Raw genomic sequence first — 26,101 nt, forward strand, 5'->3', positions numbered from 1 at the left:
AATCCTTGCACCAAGCGTTCACATTCACATCGCCCGAGAACCCAACCCGAGCCTCAGACTGAAGAAAATGCAAATCCCCCTGTCCGACCCGCTCTTCGCCCCCTTCCGGTTTCCGGGCCGCGGATCCGTCCTCCCTCCCTTTCCGCCCGCAGGCCCTCCCCGTCGGTCCTCACGTGACCGCAGGGCGTGCTCCGCCCCCTGTCCCCGGTTCACGTGATCGTGCTAGGGGAGAAAACGCCTGACCCCAGCCCCCGGCCTGTTCCGGGCAACCCTCTTCCTCCGGCGTTTCATCTGCCTTTCGCCCTTCAGTCACCTGCGCGTCCCTCTACTCGGTCCCGGGCCCCCGCCCCCCGGAGCCCTGTCCGCCATGTGGCTCCTGCCTCTGGCCCCAACTGGGCCCCGGCGGAACAGCCCCCGTCACCTGCCTTCCTGCAGCCCGGCGCTGCTGCTGCTGCTGGGGAGCTGCCTGGGGGTCTGTGGGGTGGCGGCGGGCTCTCGGAGGCCCAATGTGGTGCTGCTCCTCACCGACGACCAGGATGAAGTGCTCGGCGGCATGGTAACTCTTCTATTTCTGCCCCGCCCCTCCATCTCCCGGGCTGACCCCCAGGTTTCTTGTCCTCTTTCCCCATCCCCACCCCAATTCCCTCAGCTGGCTGCCTTGGCCCAGGATAGTTTTGCTTTTGTCACGCCAGACCCCTTACGCAAGTTTGAGGGGCCGCAGGACTCTATTTCGTCTTCCTCCCGCGTCTCCTCTGAGTAGGCACACATGCACGCACCACACAGAGCTCCTAGTCTGGACCTTAGTGCTGCGGAGTTCGCGTTCATAGCTCAAGATAAACAGGTGGACGCCAGTTAGGGATGGGCTGGACCAAGGAGGAGCAGGTGCTAGCTAAGAGCACGCAAGCTGTGTTTTTCTTTTATTAGAGGATCTGAGGACAAGTCCAGCCCTCTCTTTGAAGGACCTAGGGCACCTCTGTATTTGTCTGCGTGTACAATGTCTGTGCCTGATATTTGTAAAATAAGTGCTGAAATGAACTAATCTGGTAGGTAGGTTGTCGAACTATCGAGGGTGCGTTTTGCCTCACAAGAATCGAGAAAATTCAATTAGCCTAATTGAACACCTGGCCGATGCATTCGCTACCATTGTCCGTATTCCATTTTAAATGCGTTTGGTCATGAGACTTCATTCTTTCCCAGAGTGGATTTTGCTTCTGTATCTTAGAGTTCTGGAATTTATGACCTTCAGGAGCTTTCACCCAACCCCCTACTCATGGAGGCCCGAGAAAGTGGCTTTCCCAAGGCGCTTGAGTAGTTGAAACAGGTCAGAATCCTGACGAGTGCTCTGATTGGGTAGGGCATTTCTTTTATCTTTAAGAAAATATATATATCCTTTATTTCTTCGTTTCAGTTCTCTTTTTGCTTTCAGCTCAGTGTCCTTCAAACTGCCGATTTCAACCCATAAGTGTGTTGTGAAATTAGGTTAGTGAGTAGCTACCAGATTTTTACTTTCCTGTGGAATAAAGTAGAATAGAAAATGTTGGTGTGATACATGTGGTACATATGGTAAAGGTACACATATCCATATATATATTTCTGGTTATGAATGAAAATGTATTTCTTACTCAGGGCTGTGTTCATGACTCTGAGAAACTTTTCTAGTTTGTTTCATCTGAAACATTGCGTTTTGACTCCACACTTCTTCCTGCCACATATGCCTCATTGCCTTTTAGTTTCTGCTCTGCCACATTGACGTTGAAGAGTCTTGACTTAATTGCCCTCCTGGAATTTACTTTGTTTTTCCCATTCCCACCACTACACTGACCCTCCTCACAAAATTCCTTGAAAAAAATTTGTGTGTGTGTGTCCTTGAAAAGTGTTTTGTCTAGAAAAGGCAATCCATCTCCATCAAAAATTAGTAATAGCTTAGTGACTAAAACAATTAAAAGGTCAAGCTTTTACATCTCTGTTGAAAACATAAATTTATCACTGAAATATAAGGTGTTCAGAATTGAGTTTCTTAATTCTTACCACAAATGTGGTCTGTGTAGATTTGAGTTATCTTCTCCTTAGCATGTTAGTTGTATTTGCTTCTTTAGTATCAGATTCTTTCTTATAGGTGCTTATACTAGAGAGAAGAGCCAAAATTGAGTGGAGGGAACAAGTCAAATTTAATGCTCCCAACTCACTGGGGTATTCTGGCTTCTCTTGTAGCCTTTTCCAGAGTATTCTACCACTAGTTGTCAAACAGGACTTGAAGGGAAAGCACTAAGACAATAACAGCATTTGAAAACCAACTTGGAGCTGTTAGAGTATGAAGTATTTTATACTTGTGCTTCAGTCATTACAGGAGTCCTCTGCTGTACGTATTGTCCTTCCCTTAAATAAGAGGAAACTAATAACTTAGAGGGTGTTAAGTAACTTGGCCAAAGTTAGTATAGCTAATAAGTAGGAAAGCCTGGTGTCTTATGATCTCAAAGCCCCATTTTTTCTCATATTCTAGAATATTGTGATAATACTTACCAGATGTCATTCCACATACCCACATCAGCTACTCACTTATTATACCTCAGATCAGAGATTCTGAAGATGATACTCAGGGACATTGTGTTGGGGGGGGGAGGCCATGGAAGTCCTTAATTTATATGTAATACTCTGTATTATATCTTCATTTTTGTGGAGAGAGTGAGGTCTGACAAAAAAGATTATGAATTGCTGCCATCGTTGGCAAAATGAACAGTAGTCCAATCAACCAGATCAGCTCAGGTCAAAGGATTATAGTGCTTGTGTGATTGTTTTTTCACGTAGAATCTTTCAGTCATCTTTGAAATCGTCTTATGCATCATCTTTAACATTGCACTGTATTTCTTGCAGTATCATCTGTGGGACTTTGCTTAGGGAACAGTTCCTATTTTTTTATTTTACTTGAATGTTATTATGGCAGGATGATCACACTGTTCTTCACAAAAGCACGGCTTGCCCTTTTTAAAGTCATTCACTCTAGAAAAAGTGACATTTGGTCAAAACTTCAAGGAAGTGAAGGAAGGAGCCATGATGAAATATAGGGGAAGACTACATCATGTCTTTGCTTAAAAGCAAGGTGGTCTTTCGTTGTTAAAAGAAAAATTAGCCATAGATTATTAGAAATGTTAATATTTTATTTCAGAGCAGCTGTACATGGGAGCCAAAAAAGTAAATGACTCCTTAGGATTTTTATGGAAGGGATTTGCTTTGAAGGAGTAAAGTAACACATTTACCCGTATTCAGGTATAAGATTGGCTACTGCTTAAGCAATGTTGTACAGCCTTGACCTGACCAGCCTTGCAGTATCTTTTCTGACATCTTAAGGGTCCATTTTAGCATTCAGATTGCATGGACATGCACATTTTCAGTACAGTGTGGTTCTTGTTTAGGATTTGTTTGGTTTAGCACAGATTATGGTTATCACTGTACTAGTGTTAGCAGTATAAAAATTATGGTCATTAATATAAATTTCTTACTGACACTAAAATCTCTGTTCCTGTGCAGCCCTGCATCATCTGCTGGCTCCTGCCTAACGCCTTGACCTTGTCTTACACCATAGTCTCCTTTACTTGCTGTGCTGCTTCTACCACATTTGCCGCCTTTTTGTTCCTCACATGTGCCTCTTCTCCAGCAGCCCTTGTTCTTGCTATTCACTCAGCCTGGAAGCACCTTCCCCTGGATCTTTGCATGGCTGGCCTCCTCATCATGTGACTCTGAGTACCAAAGTTACCTCCTGAAAGAGGCCTGTCCTGACCACCCTTCTAAAGTAGTTTCCCCCTTTCCTCTCACCAGGTGTAAGCACGTCATCCTGGTTTATTCCGTTCATAGCACTTTTCACTGCCTGAAATGATTGTTTACCTGTTAGTTGTTTTAAGTCCCCAAGAGTACAAAGGTCATGAGGCTAAGGGCCTTCTGTCTTTTGTCCGTCCTGGTCTCCATCAGTGCCTGGCACACATTAAGTGTTTAACAAATGGGTTATAATCACACAGTATGGTCTTACTGTAAAGCAGATATTTCTTCAGTAGTTTTGCATATTTACCAGTTTGAGGATTAAGTCCCATATAATCAACTCACATAGTCCTTTCCCCACTTACACTTTGTATTCTCATTTCCCCTTCCTGTGTCATCATAATCAGATTTCTTGTCAAACCAGTGTTTCATTCAGCCCAATATTCTTTACCTGAAGGTAGCATCCAGTGATGTTTTGTGGAGATCATAGCTGGTGACATTGCTTCTGAAGGTTAACGAAGACCTTATACATCTGTAGCATCTCCTGGGAACCTGTTAGGGATCTACTCATGAAATTATGAAAGGTCTTCTTAAATAAATTAGAATCCTCATCCTTTTGAGCTTATGGGTTCTTTAGGTTTTTTACTATCTATATAAAACAGTGGGGGAGAGTCATTTATACAGTATTATAAACAAGACCCTTGTTAACGTAATTATACATTTAGATTATCTTTAAGGAATTACTGTACAATAAGGTATACTTAAAACACTAAATATGGTCTTAGATTTCAAAGGTACTTCAAAATCATCATGAACTGATTCATACAATACAACTAAAATTAGAGTCTCTTCAGTGGTACATTTTTGTTGTCTGGAATCTGAATAAAGATTGTTAGTGTTCCTTTTATTTGTATTTAAATGACCTTCTTCATACTTTTATCCTCACTCTAGGATTTGAGATTAATTGTTGTCAGTACTATTTGCCATCTGGTTCAAGTCCTTGCCTGAGGTAGTGATTGGTCTAGTGCATAGGGTTTTGAGCTTACAGTTGAAAAGCGTGCATTTGGACTCCCATCACTGGATTTGTGATATTTGAGTCCTTTTCTGGGCTTCAGGACCTTATCTGGCTTTCGAACCTAAGCGTTATTTCTGTTTTAAAGGGTGGAAGGCTCCTTTCATCTCTTAGCCCACATCTTGCTCCTTAAAGATGAATTAATGGAGATCTGCCCTATCTATCTTGTGAGGGGGCTGGTGACGAAAGATAGCACCAAAATTTCTTTACATTGAAATCAGTATTGCTAGAATAATGCAACAATGAGCTGTGAACTTTCCCTTCCTTCAGGCATTATGACCCCTTTAATCTTTTGCATGGGACATAACTGACTATAACCAAACCTGTTTGGTTCATCTCCAGAATCACACAGGACTCTTCTTGGCGGTTTCTTAGTGTCAAATGGAGCTGATCGTTGCAAATGAGATGCAAAAAACATGAGTTTTGGTCTGTGTGTTTTGTTTATTGGAGGAAATGGTTTAACAGATGATTATTTACTTCACAGACACCACTAAAGAAAACCAAGGCTCTCATTGGAGAAATGGGGATGACTTTCTCCAGTGCTGTAAGTTTTGAAGTTAACTTAATTTTGTGAGACTTTCTGTTCATGTTCTAAGAAGAAGCACTCTCTTTTGGGGAGTCTAATCTCTGTGGTTTTTTCCCTAGTTAAATGCCTAATCTAAAGGAAGGACTTTATTTAATGTGATTTAAATTCTTTTAATTGAAATACTACTTTTTACGAATTGAACCTTAATTGTAGGTATTTTCTAAGCCAGTTTGATTTATAGCTCAGAACTAGAGAATTTTCTTTAAAGCCTCAATGTTTGAGGTTTGAAATGGATTGGAATAGTCAAGTTAACGTTCATGCTATGTAAATTGCTTTGTGGTCAACGCTTGCGGGCCACTTTACAAAGCCCAGTTAACCCTGACAGTCAAACCTGAGAAAGGTAATAGTAACCAAACAAAACAAACATCTGTGTGTGTATATATACACATATATGTGCGTATGTGAAATATAAATATATATATGTATATATAAACGTAGGTGCGGGGCACCTGGGTGGCTCAGTCAGTTAAGCGTCCGACTGTTGATCTCAGCTCAGGTCTTGATCTCAGGGTTGTGAGTTCAGGCCTGGTGTGGAGCCCAGATGAAGGAAGAGAAGGAAGAAAGGAAGGAGATGCAAAGAGATGGAAAGATCCGTAATAAAATACTAACAAATCAAATTCAGGAACCATGCACATAACCAAGTAAGTAGTAGCCTAGCTTATCAGAAAATCCATTAAACAGCAACATAGTGTTTTGCTTAAGAGCACAGATTCCAGAGCTGGATTACCTAGTTTCGAATGCTCTCTCTGCCTCTTTTCTAACTGTGTGACGTTGGGCAAGTTATTAACCTTTCTGCGGCCCTTGGTTTCCCCATTTGTAACTGGGTGTACTAAAAGCTGTCTCGGGATTCTGTGATATTAAATGAGTAGATAGGTGTAAAGCGAGCACTTATATCAGCACCTGACTTATAGTACATACTGCATAATGGTAGTTGTTATATTGTCCACCAACAAGATCAGTAGTTGAAAGACAAAATCTTTTTTTTTTTTTAAAGATTTTATTTATTTATTTATTTGAGAGAGAGAATGAGATAGAGAAGAGAGAGCATGAGAGGGGGGAGGGTCCAAGGGAGAAGCAGACACCCTGCTGAGCAGGGAGCCCGATGCGGGACTCGATCCTGGGACTCCAGGATCATGACCTGAGCCGAAGGCAGTCGCTTAACCAACTGAGCCACCCAGGCGCCCCGAAAGACAAAATCTTAATAGACGCTTGAAAGTCCTCTGAAATTTTAGCATCCTTTCCTGGTAATGTATTAAACTGTTAGAAGAATACATCCTTATTATGATGAGTATTTCAAACAAATAGCACACCTTATAGTTAAGGTGAAAGACTCAGGCCACTGCTATTAGAGATGAGACAGGGGCCTAATACTTGTCATTTAATGCTGTTCTGAATTGTCTAGTCATTGGCACAAGCCCTGCGGAATTAACTGGAATATTGGAAAAAGACACAATTATTATTTCCACTTCTTTGTATTTTCTACCTAGAAAACCTAGAATTGTTTGAAAACTTTTTAAATTACTAGAGTTTAGTAAAGTCGAAATGAAAAATAAAAATAATCTTCTCCTGTATAACCAGTTAGAGAAGTACTGAGGAGGAGAGAGAATAGAGCCCATTCATACAGCAGGAAAATGCAGACTCTAGGTATAACTGGTGGTGGCCAGTAATGGTTAAGACCTATATAAATAAGGTTACAGAACTTTGTGCATGATGTAATAATAATACTTAATACGTAGACACACCCGTCATTTTCTGTGGGAAGACCCAGGATTAGTTTATCCTAATCAGAATCTCAACAAGATTTTTTTTTTAGGCTGAAAAAAGTGATTCTAAATTTATCTGGAATTATAAGTAGGTTAGAACAATCAAGGTAATTTCTTAAAGGAGGAAATTGCCCTTCCAGATAATAAAATGTAATATGAAGATACAGTAAACAGTGTGAGATTGATCAAAAAATAGGTCAGCAGACAAAAAAGCAAAAGGATTGAAAGGCTTGCCAATGTAAAAATTACAGAAGTCAAATATCTGACAAAATTTAAAAAGCAGAAGTAAAAAATGGCAAATATATGTAACATGACTGAATTCCTCCCTTAACTCAGATTTTATGTACAAGAAGCTGATGCCCCAGGAGGCAAAAATGTACAAAGCACATGAACAAATCATTCACGTAAACACAGTTGGTCAGTATGCATGTGGAGAATGTTCATCCTCACCAGTATTTAAAAATGCCACATCCAGTTTGAAAGGCCAAAGAAATGCCGATTATTTAAAAGGGATAATATGTAATTGTGGCAAGGGTGTACTTGAATGAGCATTCTTTCCCTGCTGGTGAGAGTATAAACTAGTATTATTCTCTGTAAAGTGGCTTGGTGATGTGTACTAAGACGTATACAAATATTAGGTAGAATGGGCAAAGTTTATTGATGATAGTAGCTAATAGAAATATAATTAGAGTAGAAAGAATAATCTATGTCCAGTGTATTAAGTGATACAGGAAATATATAAAGCTACAGATTATCCTGAAAATGAACCTGTGCCTCTCAGCTACATTAGATTCAAGTAATAGTCTTTATTTTTGGTTAAGACCTAGCTCCTAGAGGCGCCTGGGTGGCTCATTCAGTTCAGGGTCCTACTCTTGATCTCAGCTCAGGTCTTGATCTCAGGGTCTTGAGTTCAAGCCCCATTTTGGGCTCCACACTGGGCATAGAGCCTACTTAAAAAAAAGACCTAGCTCCTGTCCTGTAAATGTTTCTTTGGCAGATGAGATTGGAATAACTTATTCTGCAGAAAGAAACCCAACTGAAAAATCTGTTCTCTTGGTTTCTTTTATCTGGTTTACTTCCTACTATGTGAGTTAAAACAGCTCAGAAGTGTGTCGTGTTACCAAAAAAACCCCAAAAAACTCTATTCCATGGGAAACTTGAAATTCAAAGAGTATTAAGTAGCTTTCTTTACTCTCTTTAGAAATGACGAGAAATCCATCTTTCTTGTGTAACTGGGTTTTTTGCTTCTGTTCTCTTTGTAGTATGTGCCAAGTGCTCTTTGCTGCCCGAGCAGAGCCAGTATCTTGACAGGGAAATACCCACATAATCATCACGTTGTTAACAACACTTTAGAGGGGAACTGCAGTAGTAAGTCTTGGCAGAAGATCCAAGAACCAAATACTTTCCCAGCAATTCTCAGATCGATGTGTGGTTATCAGACCTTTTTCGCAGGGAAATACTTAAATGAGGTAGGTTGAATGATCTAATTATTCCTTTAAAAAAAAAAAGGTTTATAAATGTGAATTAATGTAATTCATGTTGTCTTTTAGTTATTATCCATTTGAGTCATGTTAAAATGTTTTTGGTATATGTTGTTTTCTCCTAATCTGCCCATTAAACAAGAATTTACTTACATGAGCATGTTTACATGATTTAAGTACTATAGTTCTACTTCCTTTAAATAGCCTCATAGCATTTATTTAAAAGTTGTCCTATGACTGCTGCTGTCTGATGCATCTTCCCCTTTTTCTTCAGGAATTTTGCTTCTCATGTGGCTGTCATGGTATCTTTGTCTCCATTTCCCCTTTATCAGGATGAGAATGAAGAATTTTTTCCTCCTACCCCCTTTCCTGCATTATAACAACTTAAGACTTACTCCATTTTCTAACTTGAAAAAATGGGAGAGATCAGTGATAGAGGGAAAACACCCAGAGCCTGGGATATTCAGGCCACTAAAGCATATGGCTTAGTGGTGGATGTGCTGGCCTCTTGTGCGCCTGCATGGAGGGATACCCATTATAGCCTGCCAAGGCCAGATTTCATGGCCCCCGGGTTCACCACATTGGCCTTAGCTTTTTAGTCAGAGTTCAAACGTAAAGGAAATAGTTTATTTGAGAGTATCTCGGTTATCTCTTATAGTAAAACTGGGGATGCAGGATAAAGAAAAGATGTACATTTTCTTAAAATATTTTATCCATGGTTGCTAGAGATACTAATATTTGATCTGAATTTTCTGTTCATTCTTCCCCTCCCCACAATAATTGGGAGAATTTGCAACCTAGTGAGTTTGAAGGAAGAGAAGTCAGTTTGAAAAGAATCATGAGAAATAAGTACCGACACTAGGTTATTGAGATAAGGCTGTGGGTCATAAAGAGAATTTATACCACTTTGTATATCAAAGAACATTTAATTGTATACAAAATTTGGAGAAATTCAATAAAATACAAAGATTTCTCATGTATTAAATTCTTCCTTAAATGGGCAATACTAAACCTTGTTGAGATAAAATGGGATGATTCTGTGGTCACTTAATTCATCTCATCAAATAAATTAAGCTCCAAAAGTAGGTTTCATCATCAGGACAAGTGAAGTTATAGGCTGAGAGCTCACAGTCTGATTATTTAGGCTGTTGTTAGCCACAAGCTCAGTTGGAGTATTCAGTCTCTGCCTCAGGAAATGAACTCTGTGGCCTAAGCCATGCGGACTTTTTCTAGAAAGGGCCAGAAGTAAATATTTTGGGCTTTGCAGGCCGTATGTCTCTTTTGTGATGACAGTAGTCCCCGACACATACCTTATCCATGGGGGATGCTTTCCCAGACCCCCAGGAGATGCCTGAAACCATGATAGTACTAAACTTTATGTATACTGTTTTTATCTGTGTGTATGTACCTGTGATAAAGTTTAACTTCTAAGTTAGGCACAGTAAGAGATTAACAACAACTAATAACAAAATAGAACAATTGCAACCATATAATGCAATAAAAATTATGTGAATGTTGTGTCTCTCAAAATATCTTAGTGCACTGCACTCCCCCTTCCTGTGATGACGTGAGATGGTACAGTGCCTACATGATGCGATCACGTGAGGGCAATGACAGGCATCGGGACCTTCTGACAGGAAGATCATTTGCTTCTGGACTACAGTTGACCCCTGGTTAACTGAAACCATGGGAAATGAAACTGCAAATAATGGGGAGTCCTTTATTTGACTCTACCATCGTAGCATGAAAGCAGCAATAGACATACACAAACCAAAATGAGTGCATCTGTGTTCCAAAAAAACTTCATCACCGAAATTTCAATTTTCTAAAACTGTCACATGTCACAAAATATTCCTCTATTGATTGCTGTTTGTATTTTTTAATGGTTGGAAAAAAATTCTTAGCTTGCTGATCATACAAATAGTCAGCAGGCTAGATTTGGCCTGCTGGCCATAGTTTGCAAACTCCTGCTTCAGAAGTTCCTAGGATTATAGTGTTCTTTACTTTTTGACTGGATTTATGTGTTGGGGAAAATTGAGCACCTGGTTGCAGACACTGATCTAAAAGGATTCTAAAAGTTTCCTCTTTCTTTCTGATCTGGTCATGTCTAAGCATTTCTGATGTCCTGCTTGTCTTGCTTTTCAGTATGGAGCCCCAGATGCCGGTGGACTAGAACACGTTCCTCTAGGCTGGAGTTATTGGTATGCCTTGGTGAGTGATTATTGAAGTCTGTGACAATTATACACAGCCCTATAGTAAAATATGTTTACTCTATAATTTAGCTCTGATTTTGATACAAGTTGCTTTGCATTTATGATTAGCTATTTTATCCTCTTAAAAGCAAGTCTGTTGATTTGGGAATCACTCCTCTGGGGGATTTTTTTCCTACATCACACAAGGTTTAGTTACATATTTGTCAGTTCTATCTGATCCACTTGTGGCTTTTTAAACCAAGACAGATTATTGAAACTATGCTAATAGTTAATAAAACTGTAGTCAGAAAATCCAGTTCAGTACTAACTTGAGTAATTACCTTTTTTTTTAATGCCTTTTTTTTCTTTAAAGATTTATATGACTGGGGCTGGCAGGGGGGGCTGGGGCAGAAGGAGAGAGAGTCTCAAGCAGACTCCACGCTGAGCGTGGAGCCTGATGCAGGGCTGAATCTCACAACCCTGAGATCACAACCTGAGCCAAAACCAAGAGTCCGACGCTTAACCAACCATGCCACCCAGTTGCCCCAAAATGTCTTACTACTATTTAAACAGTATAGTTTAGCCCTGCATGATTTCTGACTTTCATTTGGTGTGCTGACCTCTTAACAAATTTTACTTTCCTGTCTAATAGGAAAAGAATTCTAAATACTATAATTACACCCTCTCTATCAATGGGAAGGCACGGAAGCATGGTGAAAACTACAGTGTAGACTACCTGACAGATGTTCTGGTGAGTTATCAAAGCTCTGTCCTTGCAGGTTTGGCTCACAATTGATTGAAACCTCTGCTTAGAAAACCTTTGGACTTGGTCATGTTGAGTAATGTAAATGAATAATGACTTCATTTACCTGCCAAAAATATTTCCAACTGATTAAAGACTCCTGAGGGCATTTTTCTTTGTATATAAGCCAGGCTCAGAGTTAATGTTCTTGAAATTCCAGCAACAAATCCTTTTCCAAAGGCTAATCTCTAAGACTGTAGAGATTACTTTGAAGAGATTTTACTTTAGAGGTTCTTACTCTTGACCCCAGATTCACTCACAGGCTATGAGAGGACAGCTTCACCATGAGGATGAGGAGCTAGACACTGGGAGTTCTTAAGGCTTTGTGGATTTCTATATAAAAATTACTGAAACTGGGTGAATTTAGGACTTTCCTTTCCTGTCTGAGGTGTTTCTAATGACAGCCCTCCACAGAGTATTTATTCACCAAATATTTCAGCACCCAGCATAGCAGGTCTTCAGTAAATGAAGCAGAAGCCCTCTTGGTGATCAGGTAGACAAATAAGACAAGGTATGGGGGTTACTTAGATAACGTCTAAAGAGGTGAGAGTGACTTGTGCAGATCAGTGGAAAGGGTGCACGGACAGAGGGAACAATGGCTGTGGGGGCACTGAGGCAGAAGTGTGCTCGGCATGTTGGGACCACAGGCTTCTGACAGGGCTAGAGTAAGCAGGTGGGTCGGATGGTCAATATCCTTTGAGTTTAGTGATGGAAATAAATGAAGCTATAAATCAACTAGAACAATTAAACGCATAGCATGTATGTGGGATGCTTTCATTTTCATAATGTGTCTCCAGATAAGCAAATGAAAAATGTAAGTCAATATAAATTAAAATCCTGGTGTGAGGTATTTGGATTTAATGTTATTCATTTAGCTTAGCTGCTTTAGCTGGCATAACTTATGATATCTACGCTCTGTATATTTTTATAAGAATAAGGTAACTTAATCCACCTGTCCCACTGTGAATTAGATTGACTCTCTTTTTATATACTTCAAGGTATCAGAGGCATACTCTAAGCCGTATTAATGCAGGCTAATCCTTAAAAGGCCAAATTACTATTTCTTTCCTTATGGGAGGCATAACAATTTTTAGATCATGTCTAATCACTAAGATCTTACTTGCTTTTTAGGATGGTATGCTTTTTTTATACTTGTTTTTTTAAATAAGTATTGCCTAAAACCCAAATATTTGTTCCAACAACACACTTGTAAATAACTGTGACATAGATTGTGTTAACATTAAAATTGGTTAAAATTTTTAAGATTGATTAAAAACTAATATGACCCTATACCTCCTGTATACCTGAGAACATGCATCTCTCAAGTCCTGAACTGTTGGGTAAGATAGAAGATGACAGATATTTGTATATCTCAGGCTAATATCTCTTTGGGCTTCCTGGACTACAAGTCCAACTCTGAGCCGTTCTTCATGATGATCTCCACACCAGCACCTCATTCTCCTTGGACAGCTGCACCTCAGTACCAGAAGACCTTCCAGAACGTCTTTGCACCAAGAAATAAGAACTTCAACATCCATGGAACGGTAGCTTCCCTTAACCCTTGAATTAAACACTTGATATAAGTAACTGTATATTACCTTGTTAGGGAGCCTTTGAGCCATGTAGTTGGTTTTCCTTCCAGATCTTTTTAAAGGTAATTGTACCTATCTTGAATATAATAGATAGCATAAACTTGCTTCAGAAGGACAGATAAGCTTCCTGCCACACATCCAGTTAACAGCTGGAGAGTCCACAGGAAATACTAAAGAAATGCTATCTTTCTTGACTACAGGCTCTCCTGCTAATCTCTATGCTGGCTTTCCTCCTATGTGGCAGTGACTGAGACACGTCCCGTGGGGCTGAGCTAGGGCTGCATCAGCTTCCTGTGGGTGGCCCTCACCAGGCCTGAGGCATAGGAAAGAGGGGGTAACATAGTGCAATATGATTAGAAAGGGAAGTTGAATGGAGAGATGAGCCAGAGCAGGGAATATAATTAAGGACCACAACCTAAATACTTGCCTAATATGCCAGTTACTTATACTTTCCTTGGCACAGAGTGTAGGCTGTTCACTGGTTCAAAGGCAGAAGTTCTGTACTGCCTTGTGCCTGTTGCCCAGAAATCTTAATTGCTGGTGAGATGTGGTAGACTGAATGAGTCTTGGATTAGACTCAGCACTACCACTTTCGAGCCAAATGACCTGACTGAGCAAGATGTTTAACTTCTGCTTTTCTGTCTAAAGTGGGGGAAATAAAGTGGAAGGTCCTCTTTCCTTATGCAGCTGCAATATGGATTAAAGAACATAGAAATATGCAGCACATTGCCTGGCACATTGTAGGCAAATGTTTTAAGTAGGATTTTTAAAGCTGAGAGAATGGAGTTTTGAACTAGAGGGTCATTCTCTATGTTCCAAAAGAAGTTAATAGAAGTTCCCCTAAGCAAGTAAGTTTAGAAATTTTAACTAAGTCACTCTGTTACATAATTTCTCAGAGTTATTCCTGTTCCAACATGAATTTCCAACAGGAGGATATGCTGTATAACGTTTCTCAAACATATTAACTAAGAACCCTTTGAGGCTGATAGTTTGGGAGATGGGTAACTTAGGGCTTTATGAGTAGAGAGGAGAGAATTAATGATATATGGGAATGTTTTTGTTCTTTAGAACTGTGAGTGCTTTATTTAAATGATAAGAACCTTCTAGATTTGGGCTTGAGGTTTTGGGAAATTGCTACGATGAGATTTTTCCCAGGGTTCTAGGATAATCAATATCTTGGGTAGGAAAATAGAGGGTGATAGAATGATGGCTTATTAGGGCAAAACTTATTGAAAGGTAAAGTTAATATTTACCCTTTTGTAGCCTGGGTAGTAGACCCAAAGCATAGACTAGGTGTTAATAGATTCAGTCTCCTTTTAACCAGTAGTTTCCCAGTATCTTTCACTAAATCTCTTGGAATGCTGATTAATGCTGCTAACAAGGAGCCCAGGCCTTCGGAGCTACTGGGAAGAAGCTAAAGAATGAGTGATAATCTGTAGAGAGTGTTTTTAGGAGTACATGGGGCAGGGGAGAGGAAGTCTTAAGTTCCTTAAATGCTCCGGTAAGTTCCTTTTTGCTGAAGTATAAAATGCTCCTTTCCATTATGTACTCTAGTAGTTTATTTGATTGTAGTGACTTGGTGCTAACTTTTTTTTTTCTTTTAAATTTTAGAATAAGCACTGGTTAATTAGGCAAGCCAAGACCCCAATGACTAATTCTTCAATACAGTTTTTAGATAGTGCATTTCGGAAAAGGTAAGAGCTGCTGCTTTCTCAATCTGGGTGGTCTTTGAGAACCTTCCAAATCAGCCCATGAACAGGGGACTGCACAATGTGGTTATCTTTGAGACAAAATCAGAAGGTAGCAAGTTGGTGGGAGAGACTCTTTGGGGGGTACTAACAAAACAATTCATTTTTATGACTTGTTAAAACATAATTGCAAGCTGGAGCCATTTGGTTAAAAAAAAAATTTTTTTTTTTCTCCCTATGTCTGAAGAAAAGGTCACTTTGTAAGAGCTGAGGCCCAATATTTGCATAAGACCCAAGGGCTTAGACTAGAGCGAAATATTTGCCGTTGCTATTTGAAATTTCAAGGAATTTCTTTAAGTCACTTCTTAAAAATTCATTACAGTCTCTTAAGATGTATTTAGATTATACCAGGGGCTAGCAAACTTTTTCTGTAAAGGGCCAGAAAGTAAATATTATAGCCTGTCAGGCCAGACAGTTTTTGTCACAGTTGCCCAGCTTTGCTATTGGAGTAAAACTAGGCAATATATGAATGAATGAGCACGACTGTGTTCCCGTAAAACTTTATATAAAAATAGTGAGTTGTTTAATGGGTACAGAGTTTCAGATTTGCAAGAAGAAAAGGTTCTGGAGATCTGCTTCCCTGTGTGAATGTACTTAATGCTGTTGCTTGTACCCTTAAAATTTGTTAAGATGGTAAATTTTATGTTGTGTGTTTTTTATCACAATTAAAAATAAAAACAGTGGGCAAACGGGCCCATTGCTATAGTTTGCCAACCCCTAGTTTAGACCCTTAAACGTTGTTGTGGCATGGGTCTATCTGAATTAATCTGTGCTCATCAGTACTGAATTGACAGCTTTCCCTTCCAGTTGTTTCTGCTCTCATCACCAGTGTTAATAAAGCTAACTGGTTATTAAAAGCCTCGTTTATTTCTTTGAGAACAGTTAAATTTATAATCAACTAACTGTGTTCTGGGATTTTCTAATTTTTTTTTTAAGTGAGTGGTCTGAGGAAAGGAGATTTGGGATTTGAGCTTTTGGGGAGCGTGGTTTGGGGGCTTTGGGTGGTTTTGTTTCGGACTTCTCTCCTGCTTTTTTTGGCAAGATAGCATTCCTTCAGCCATTGTTTCTGAAATCCTGTTGTCACCCTCTGTGTACATCCAGGTGGCAAACTTTACTGTCAGTTGATGACCTTGTGGAGAAACTGGTCAAGAGATTGGAGTTCAATGGGGAACTTAACAACACGTACATCTTTTATACCTCAGACAATGGCTATCACACAGGTAAGGGGCAGACTGGGGTGTTCCTGTGGCCTTGATGAGGTGCCTTTCCTTTTTCACCCAGTCGGTAGCACTAGCACGGAGCTCTAGGCCTATTGTAGCAATGGATAGGCCAGAGGGGAGGGTGCTGCCCTCAAGACCCCTCTGGTTAGAGGGTCAACTCATTTGCACATGGAGAGATCAGGTTTCGTTATTTGATATTTCATGTGCCAAATTAAATGATGTACTAGGATTTGGGATCAGAGAGTGGGCTTGCTAGGTTGGAGGCAGGCTTTAGGAAAAAGGTAAGAAACTGAACTAGATTTATTTTTCTTAAAGATTTTATTTATTTGAAGCAGGGGAAGGAGGGAGCACAAGCAGGGGGAGTGGTAGAAGGAGAGGGAGAAGCAGGCTCCCTGAGGAGCAGGGAGCCCCATGCGGGGCTCCATCCCAAGACCCTGAGATCATGTCCTGAGCCAAAGGCAGGTGCTTAACTGACTGAGTCACCCAGGCTCACCAAAACTGAACTAGATTTAAAGGGCAAGTAGACCTTAGAGACTGGGGTAAGAGATTCTATACAGAAAGACCAAGAAAAGGTTGTCTTGGGGGAAAAGCCCTTTCTTGTGAAATTATGAGATGTTTTATTGATTTTTTTTTTTTTTTGCTTGTGTGGATATTTGTGGTTTTTGTTTTATGTTTTGTCTTTTCAAAACCATGAGTCAACCCCATATCCTTGACTTTCCTTTTTTCCGCTTGGATTTTCTTAAAAATGAATGTTGTCTTTCCCCAGCTATCAATTTCATAAACTTGAAAACTACTAACCTGAGGCTTGCTTGCATAGGAGCAGATTGATGAGGCATTTAATGTTTTGTTGTGAATATTTTTAAGCACTCAAAGTAGAGACTAATAAAATAACCTCCATTTCCAGCTTCAGTTTTCAGCTACCCATGGCCAGTCTTTCAAATTCTTCCTACCTTCCCCATGTTTGTCTTTATTTAGCTTAGAGGGTTTTGAAGAAACTTCATTGTGATCCTGTACATCAACACTACATTGTGCTGACTAGTTTATTATGTATCAGGGTCTAGACAAAGTCCACATGCTACCTGTATTTTTTATGTGCTCTGAGGCTGGTTATTGCCACTGATTTATTAGGAAGAGTTTTTGTTGTTGTTGTTCTTTAGAATATCTCACATTCTGGGTTTGGCTAATCGCTTTCTCATGATGCCTTAACTTGTGTTTCTGTAGTCAGCATTTTCTGTAGATTGGTAGTTAGATCTAGAGTCTTAATAGAAATGGACATTTTCAGCGAAAATGCTTCCTTGGTGATACTGATAAGTACTTCCTATTACATCACTTCATGATGGTGTCTGGTTGACCCACTTTATCGATGCTGCTATTAATCAATGGCTCATGTGGTGTCAGCCTGGGCCTGTCCTATGAACCTTTTGTGGCTGAAGCTTCCATTGATGATTGTTGCTTTAATCCACTATTCTCTCAAAAATGGCAAAATGATGACTTCATAACCCTGTTCTTCCTTCTGCATTTATTAGTTGGAATTCCTTAGAGAAGAACTCAACTGTTTGATTATCTTGAAATGCAGTTTATTCAGGAAAGGCCAGATAAATGTTTTTGTCCCTTTATATACAGTTTTTAGAGTAACCTTATTCAGTTGTAGTCAGGTTGAGTATCATACATAAATTATGTGTTTGTGTTTCAGTACTTTCCAGTCATTGTTTTTGCTGAATTTGTCCTATCTTAGACCAAAGAGTCCCCCTAGTCATTTGTTTAAAGAAGATGAACCCATGGGGCGCCTGGGTGGCTCAGTCGGTTAAGCGTCTGCCTTCGGCTCAGGTCATAATCCCGGGGTCCTGGGATCGAGCACCGCATCAGGCTCCCTGCTCAGTGGAGAGCCTGCTTCTCCCTCTCCTTCTGCCTGCAGCTCCCTCTGCTTGTGCTCTCTCGCTCACATGCTTCTGTCTCTCAAATAAATGAATAAAATCTTTAAAAAAAATAGAAAAAAAAGATTAATTCATTTCCTGCCTTGTAGTAATAAGAAACCCAAGCAATTGTAAACTTTCCATTAAAGCCCCATAAATAGTAGAACAGAGTTGTTTTCATTCTTACTGTCAATTGAGTGAATGTGTGAAGTGACACTTCTGTCCTGGCTCCTGGCTCCATCTTTACCCTCTGTGTTTTGTTTTCAGGACAGTTTTCTTTGCCAATAGATAAAAGACAGCTGTATGAGTTTGATATCAAAGTTCCACTGCTGGTTCGAGGACCTGGGATCAAACCAAATCAGACAAGCAAGGTAGGTGCCTGAGAAACTGATGCTGTTTACAGGTAGCACTTGCCTGAGGAAAGAAGGCTGCTCCTCTAAAGAGGAGGCTGATTAGATTTCTCCTTCTATGAGGATGAAGTCTGATTGGCTTAAGATCTTGTAAGTACTAATAAGCCTTGGAGATGATGATTCCCTTTTTTACTTTTATTTTTTTAACTCCTGGGCACCTTCTATTAACTCTACTCCCCGCCCCCCCCGATATATACATATCCTATCAGTATGAGTATCTTTTATTTGTCCTTCAGGACTGTAAATCTTTACTTTGTCCTGGAGCAGTGACTTTCCACCATGGTCCTCATCAGCATCACCTTCTGAAATTGTGAAAGGTTCAACATCCAGAGTGGTTCTAATGGACTCACTTGGACTAGAATAGAGACCCAGCCTCTGCTTTTTTTTCTGCAGCTCACAGATAATTCTGAGAGGCAGCCCAGTTTGGGGCCCACTATCCAGTAGATCAGAGCTCCTCGGGCTGATCGCCCTGGGGACTGTGTTAAAATGCAGATACAGATTCTGATTCTGCATTTCTGACCTCCCAACTGATAGCTGCTGCCGGTCTGACCTCACTGAGTATAAGGCTATAGAAAGCATGTTTTCTCAGGATTTCGTCCCTCTTTCTGTGGGACTCTTCCTCACTGAAGCATTGCTGTTTTACTGATTCTTTCTCCTAGAACTGTCATAATGTACCACTTTCTTTTGTTGCCATTTCCATTTGGTTTCAGTGTCTTTTTCCAAACTGGGTACCTAATACTGAGGCACTTTGTTCCTGGAGATTGTGGGCACTCTGACCCAAAACACTTTGGTCTAATGCTTGGAAGATAAGAATTGATAAGCTCTACTAGTTATGTCGTCTTTTCTGTAATAACACAGTTTCAGTCCTAGCTTTGTGAGACAAAAGAAAATGAGCAAATACATCATTTAAGCTAAAATTGGAAAATGGACCAGACTTTCTGGGTATACTAGGTACTTTAGTCTAATTTTGGTGTTTAATGTTTAAGTGTCTAATTCACTTCTTTTTGTAATGTTCATGATGGAATTATGTTGAAATTCTTTCAGAAAGGTAAAATGGCCTTCATAATTTCTTTTGAGTTTTCTTTTTTTCTTAACACCTACATTCCTAAAGCCAGTCACTTCCCAACAAATTCAATACCCTATAAATGGGTCTCCTTTCAAAGGAGATAGGTGAGTTTGGAGGACCATTAAGTCTTTTTTTTTTTTTTTAAGCCTTTCTTTATTTGAGTTGTTTGCTTTTTTAATCTGAATTCAATTAACATATAATGTATTATTTGTTTCAGGGGTACAGGTCTGTGAATCATCAGTCTTATTTAATACCCAGTGCTCATTACAACACATACCCTCCCCAATGTCCATCACCCAGTTACCCCATCCCCTCCAGCAGCCCTCAGTTTGTTTCCTGAGATTAAGAGTCTCTTATGGTTTGTCTCCCTCTCTGGTTTTGTCCTGTTTCATTTTTTTCTCTCTTCCCCTATGATCCTCTGCCTTGTTTCTTAAATTCCACATATCAGTGAGATCATATGATAATTGTCTTTCTCTGATTGACTTATTTCGCTTAGTCTTAAAAGCGTTTTCTTGATCTTGGTGTTGGGAGTTGACTCAGGAGAACATATTGGCAGCTGTGTGCATTTCCAAGGAACAGGGCTACTAGGGCCACTTCTAACCAGCGTGGGGAAGGAGGCTGAATGAGAACAGAATGGAATGTGTCAGGCAGCTGGCCATCAAACAAACTGTTCCTTTTATCTTCAAATTAACAGTGGCATCTGAATATTAAAGTAGAGAAGTTCACCTTCTCTAAGCAGTCTAAATGAAACCTGGTTCCTAGGAAACCATTTCAACAATAATATCTATTGCTTAATGACTGCTTAGTGTGTGACAGGTGCTATTCTAAGTGTATTAGCTATATCAATTCATTTAACTGTCACAGCCTTATGAGATAGAGATACTGTTATACCCATTTCACAGATGAGGAAACTGAGGTATAGAAGTTAAATGGCTTGCCCAAGATAATGTAGCTATAAAAAACCAGAGTCTGGCTCCAGAGTCTATACTTAACCATTACTGTATAGCTCAGAAAATATTTAAGTATCTTCTTGTGCTAGCAGGCTTGGATACACAGCACTGAGCAGTCAGGGAAGATTGGTTCTTAACTCCCAGTGTCCAGAGAGCCAGATCTTCAGCTACAGTTGTCAATGAAAGCTTCTGAGGCATTTGAGCAGAGACCTGGGTGTTGAAAAGGATTTAGTCCTGCAGAGATCTATGCGAGGGCATTCTGAGCAGAACAGTAAATGTGAAAGCACACATCTGAGAATGAGCTTGGCTTGTTCAGGGGACAGAATGGGAGCTGTTCTGAACTACTTTCACTTGTAAGTGCACCATCTCTCTCACCTCCTTGTCTTTGTATGGCTGATTGCTCCTTCTGTTTGGAATGCCCTGCTTATGCCCCTTGCACCTCACTAATTGTCCTTTAGAGCTTCAGTTTGGGGCTTCTGTCTGGAGAGTCACTACAGACACCCGCCCCCACTTGGGGTAGGTGCCCTTCCCATGTGCCTAGCTGCCCTCACACTTACCATACCCTACTGACTTTTTTTTTTTTTTTACTTGAGTTTCTAGAAGAAAGGCACTGTCTAAGCTTAGAATACCGAGCCCTTAACACACACTGGGGGGACATCCATGTTGCCTGAATGGTTATTACCAAGGTCACAAAGTAAGTGGCAGAACCAGGACTGAAAATTGTCTGTTCTTAAAATCCGTGTGTGTGTGTGTGTGTGTTGCACTGCTGTGCTGACAGATGTAGTTTGAGAAGTACGAAATGCTCAGCCTCCACCTAGCACAAAGAATGTCAGAGATGGTGGGTGATTCATCATGTGTTGGCAACATAGTTGTCTTGGTGCCAATTGTCCTGTGTGAGTGGCACAGGGTTATGAGTTGGGCATAATAAGCTGAGCTCACAAAAGCTGATGGCCAAAACAGGGCACGTTTGACCAGTGGACTTAGCTTTGTGTTAGCTGTTGGAGAGCAGAGGCAGGTGATGTGTGTGGATGCCAAAGACTGGCTTATTGAGGTTTTCTCTCCTGGCTGGAAGTTAATCTAGCTTTAGATTTGGTGGTAGAAATTCTTCAAAAGGGTTTTAAGAAAGGAAAAGGTTAGTAGGAAAAAAATGACACAGCATGATCCAGGGGAAACAGAACTGAACTGGGGGTCAAGAAGAAGACTGGCCAAATAGGCCTTGTTTCCCTGTGTGAAATTGGGAGAATGGGAAGTGGAAAACTCTCAAGTGTAACTCAGTGACGCCCTGGGTTCTTCCTTACAGGGAAGATGGGGCTGAGGGATAAATCCAGATGAAGTAGCCCAAGATGTGGGGAGCCCTCTCCTTATGCAGTTCAGTGCTTTTCACTACATGGATTTGGGGTGCTCTCTGGTGTTGCTCGCAGTCTTTCCTTTGATAACTCTACGTGAATCCTGTAATACCAGGGCTTAAATGTCCGTTTGGAAACCTGATGTATCCTCCAGAGAGCTGTCTTGTTTTTTCTTTGTAATTCTGTAGCTCTGTCATTCTTCTAGAGCTAAAAAATAAGCAGCTCCAAGGCATGATATCCTTTGACTTCATGCCCCAGAATTTTCTAAGAGCTTTTATTTGATCAGAATATCTATATACATAAATCCTAAGAATATTCCCAAACTGGGAGGCTGTGATTTATGAAATAATTTACTTCTGGTCTTGTCAGTGCTTTTCAGTTCCAATCCATAAATGAATCTTTAAGTTTATACTTAGTAATAAAAGCAATACCATTTTAGGAACTTGAATTGCTAGTGTTCCTAGAAGTCATTATGATCATGGGCCTATAGTATCCATTCTATTTCTTGTTTGTAAAAACCAGAGACAGGTAGAATTCTCTTTTGGATTCTTCACTCATACCCCGTATCCACTAGAAGTCTCCCATCTTCTGACGTAGTATGCTGATTTTGAGATTCTTTATCTCTTAGACCAAAGCCTAGAAGGGAAGAAAATTTGTCCATTATTTTTTAGGGAATATGTAATTATTGTGGATAGCTGGGAACAGAGTCCTAAGATGATGTCTATGATACTTGGGACAAATCTTAGTGACTTTTGATTTGTACTGAAACTTGCAGACCTTTCTCCCCATGGAGAAGACTGCCATTTGAGAGAGCCTCCCATCGTATAGCTGATGGCTCTTAAGGCAGTTCTGATGAAACAGGCTGTCCATTTTATATCTCTGTGGGTTTTATTATTTTGGTGTTTACTTTTTTTTCCTTATAAAACTGCTTTGGACATGTTAGTACTATCTGTGGATTTGGCTTTACTTCATGTTCTAGACATGACTGAAGATCTTTTAGTCACACGTCAGGGTCTTTTGGCCTTGATCCGTTTCTGGAGGTTATGTTTCTGCTTGTCTCTTTCCTGCCGTGATCTCTTCCATATTCATACCCACTCTTGTTGACTGTATTCAGAGTGGCTCAGTCCACCTGGGAGACTTGGAATTAGGGAAGATATCTCTTACATTGGGTCTTGCATAATCCCTAGAGACATTGTTTTTTGTTTGTTTTTTTAAGATTTTATTTATTTATCTGACAGAGACACAAAGAGAGAGGGAACACAAGCAGAGGGAGTGGGAGAGGGAGAAGCAGGCTTCCCGCTGAGCAGGGAGCCCGATGCAGGGCCCAATCCCAGGATCCTGGGATCATGACCTAAGCCGAAGGCAGATAGATGCTTAACAACTGAGGCGCCCCGACATTGTTTTTGTGGGGTTTTTCCTCAGTAACTTTTATACTTAACGATAGAAGCAGTACCATTTTAGGACTTGAATTGTTAGTGTTTCTAGAAGTCATTATGATCATGGGCCCACAGTATCCATTCTACTTCTTGAATCTGGAATCAGAATCTAGGGGCACCTGGCTGGCTCAGTCGTTAAGCGTCTGCCTTTGGCTCAGGTAATGATCCCAGGGTCCAGGAATCGAGCCCCGCATCGGGCTCCCTGCTCAGCCGGGAGCCTGCTTCTCCCTCTCCCACTCCCCCTGCTTTGTTCCATCTCTCGCTGTGTCTCTCACTGTCAAATAAATAAATAAATAAATCTTTAAAAAAAAAATTAGAATCTAATTCTCTCTTATCACTTAAGTATAAAAGTAAAGAAAGGATTCCTTTTCCCATGAGTGGCTTACCACTGAATGGTAATTTCTGACAGCTCAGCATTAAGCTAATTGATTCAGAGCCAAGGTAAGTTATCACTCTGCCCTACAAGAGCCATCCTAGCTGCCAGGAGGCCTGGCCCCTATGAACAGTGCTCTGAAGATGTTTTCTTGCCTTTCACGTCTGTACTTCTGGTTTTGTTTTTAAATGAAAAGTGCCTAAGTTAGGTTTTATTTTTTCCATCCCCCTTTGGCCTTTCCTAAAATGCTCTAAGTTTTCTCAACAATCCTGAAGACTTATTTCCTTTCAGTAAATGGTAGCTTTTCAAGTTACCAGCTGTTGATTCTGTTTCGATTATTTCTCTTTCACTTCCTCATCTGTAAAACGGGAAATACTGCATCCGAGGGTCGTGGTGAGGATTAACGGAGGATAAACCGTAAGGATTGGCACAGAGTAGGTGCTCAGTAAACATTAGTTCCCCTGGTTTCCCTGGTGGATTGTCTTCACCATTCTGAAAGCTTTCCCTAGCCTGTGATTTAAGTGACTTTAGGTGTGCTTCGGTCCTATGTAGGCCTACAGTGGCCACCAGCCACTGCGCCTGTTGAGCCAAAACATATGGGATAGTCCAAACCGGGATGTGTGACGGATTTCAGACTCGGTTCAAAAATAAAAGATAAAATCTCATTAAATTTTTTATATTGTACATTTGAAACAGTACTGTTTTTGATACATCAAGTTAAATAAAATATATACAATGAATTTCTTCCTATTTTTCTTTTTACTTTAATGTGGTCACTAGACCATCTTAATACATATGTGGTCCCATTGTATTCCTACGGGACTGTGCTGGTTTAGGTCCTAAAGAGGATTTGTATACAGAAGGAAAATAGTCTAATAAACCAAAGAAATAAGGCAAGGTATAAATCAGGACAGTAACCTTAATTCCTAGAGTGTTTATTTAGCACATCTTAGTTTTGTGCTCTTTAAGGAAACTTTTATCGATGCACTGTTGGAATGAGTTTTCTGCAGTCTCCCATAGCCTGTTGCAAACATCTTTTTTTAAATCCCCCTCCTTCACCTCCCTATTGCAAACATTTTTTAGTAGTGTTACCACTTTGAGAAACTACAAAAAGGGCTAATATCTTCCTTGGTAAGAAGCATGTCAGGAGTCCATTTGAAATCAAATATAGTGAACTGTAGAAATACAAGTTGTAAACACTTTGTATAAAATAATTAGCCCAACATTTTCTCATGATTCTTCAGACTTGAGGCAGTCCCAAAGAAGTTTTGAAAAATGTTTTTTGATCAATAACAGTATGGGTTGAATAGATAACATAACTTCCCAGGGGCATGTATTACAAGTCTTATAAACCTTTATGTTTTGTTTTTTGAATTATTGTAGTTAAGTGAATCAATGAATCAGTAAGACCTCAGTAAGTCTGGGCTGTACAAAAGATAATAACAAATGCTGTTTGTCTCATGGGTGCGGTGGGGAAAGAGCTTTATTATAGATAGAAAAGGAAAACCAGACCAGCTGTGTTCTAGATTGCTTGTTTTTTTTTTCTCATTCTCCTAGATGCTCGTTGCCAACATTGACTTGGGTCCTACTATTTTGGATATTGCTGGATATAACCCAAATAAGACACAGATGGATGGGATGTCTTTATTGCCCATTTTGGTGAGTATAAAGCCCTCAGTCAGGCCTGAGCCAATACTCCGAAATAAATTCCAGGTTGTACAAGTTTAGAATTAAAAATTTAAATCTTAAACTGAAATTTGAGGAACAGAATAGAATTTTTCTCTTCTCTGTGGTGAGAAGGAGCCTTCTGTATCCTCCCTTCTTCCCTTCTCCCCCTCCCAAAAACCCATCATAAACAAAGTGAGGACAGATGACAAATTGGGAAAATATTTGTAACATATATGAAAAAAGGTTCTTGGTCATAATAGATGAGTTCTTGATCATAATAGATGAGTTCCTAGAAAGCAAAGATTAATATCCCAGTAGAAAAATGGGCAAAAGAAGGAACTAATCAACTCATGGAGGAATTAGAAATGGCCACAGTAAATGCAAAAAAGATTGCTCCAGTACTGATCAAAGAAATGCTTAACTGAAGGACGCCTTTATTGCCTACAGAATGGCAAAGATTAAAAAGATTTATACCCAAGTATTTGCAGAAGTCTGAAAAATGAAAACTACTCAGACTGATTCATAAAAGTGTAGTCAGTATGAGCTGTCAAGAGGCTAATTTGACAAGACCTTTCACTTCAGAATACATACCTTAAGGGACACCTTGCTGGCTCAGTCGGTAGATGTGACTTTTGTTTTAGAGATTGTGAGTTCAAGCTCCATGCTGGGTGTAGAGATTAGTTAAAAATAAAAACTTAGGGGCACCTGGGTGGTTCAGTTCATTAAGCAACCG

General features: G+C 40.1%; 1 protein-coding gene across 1 annotated transcript in view; it reads left to right on the forward strand.

Annotated features, from left to right (window-relative positions):
• Nucleotides 1–204: 204 nt before the first annotated feature.
• The window catches only part of GNS (glucosamine (N-acetyl)-6-sulfatase), a 54,854-nt gene continuing 28,957 nt past the window's right edge, over nucleotides 205–26,101 (forward strand). The window contains exons 1-10 of the mRNA XM_025882849.2: nucleotides 205–556; nucleotides 5,307–5,366; nucleotides 8,434–8,640; nucleotides 10,798–10,863; nucleotides 11,497–11,595; nucleotides 13,023–13,190; nucleotides 14,850–14,932; nucleotides 16,088–16,206; nucleotides 18,387–18,490; nucleotides 25,258–25,359. Coding sequence (XP_025738634.1) covers nucleotides 368–556; nucleotides 5,307–5,366; nucleotides 8,434–8,640; nucleotides 10,798–10,863; nucleotides 11,497–11,595; nucleotides 13,023–13,190; nucleotides 14,850–14,932; nucleotides 16,088–16,206; nucleotides 18,387–18,490; nucleotides 25,258–25,359 — 1,197 coding nt within the window. The 5' untranslated portion in view covers nucleotides 205–367. The remainder of the gene's footprint in view (nucleotides 557–5,306; nucleotides 5,367–8,433; nucleotides 8,641–10,797; nucleotides 10,864–11,496; nucleotides 11,596–13,022; nucleotides 13,191–14,849; nucleotides 14,933–16,087; nucleotides 16,207–18,386; nucleotides 18,491–25,257; nucleotides 25,360–26,101) is intronic.

Source organism: Callorhinus ursinus, unplaced genomic scaffold (genome assembly GCF_003265705.2).
Source record: "Callorhinus ursinus isolate GAN/ISIS: 27379988/994484 unplaced genomic scaffold, GSC_fseal_2.0 scaffold14, whole genome shotgun sequence".
NCBI classification, from domain to species: Eukaryota; Metazoa; Chordata; class Mammalia; order Carnivora; family Otariidae; genus Callorhinus; species Callorhinus ursinus.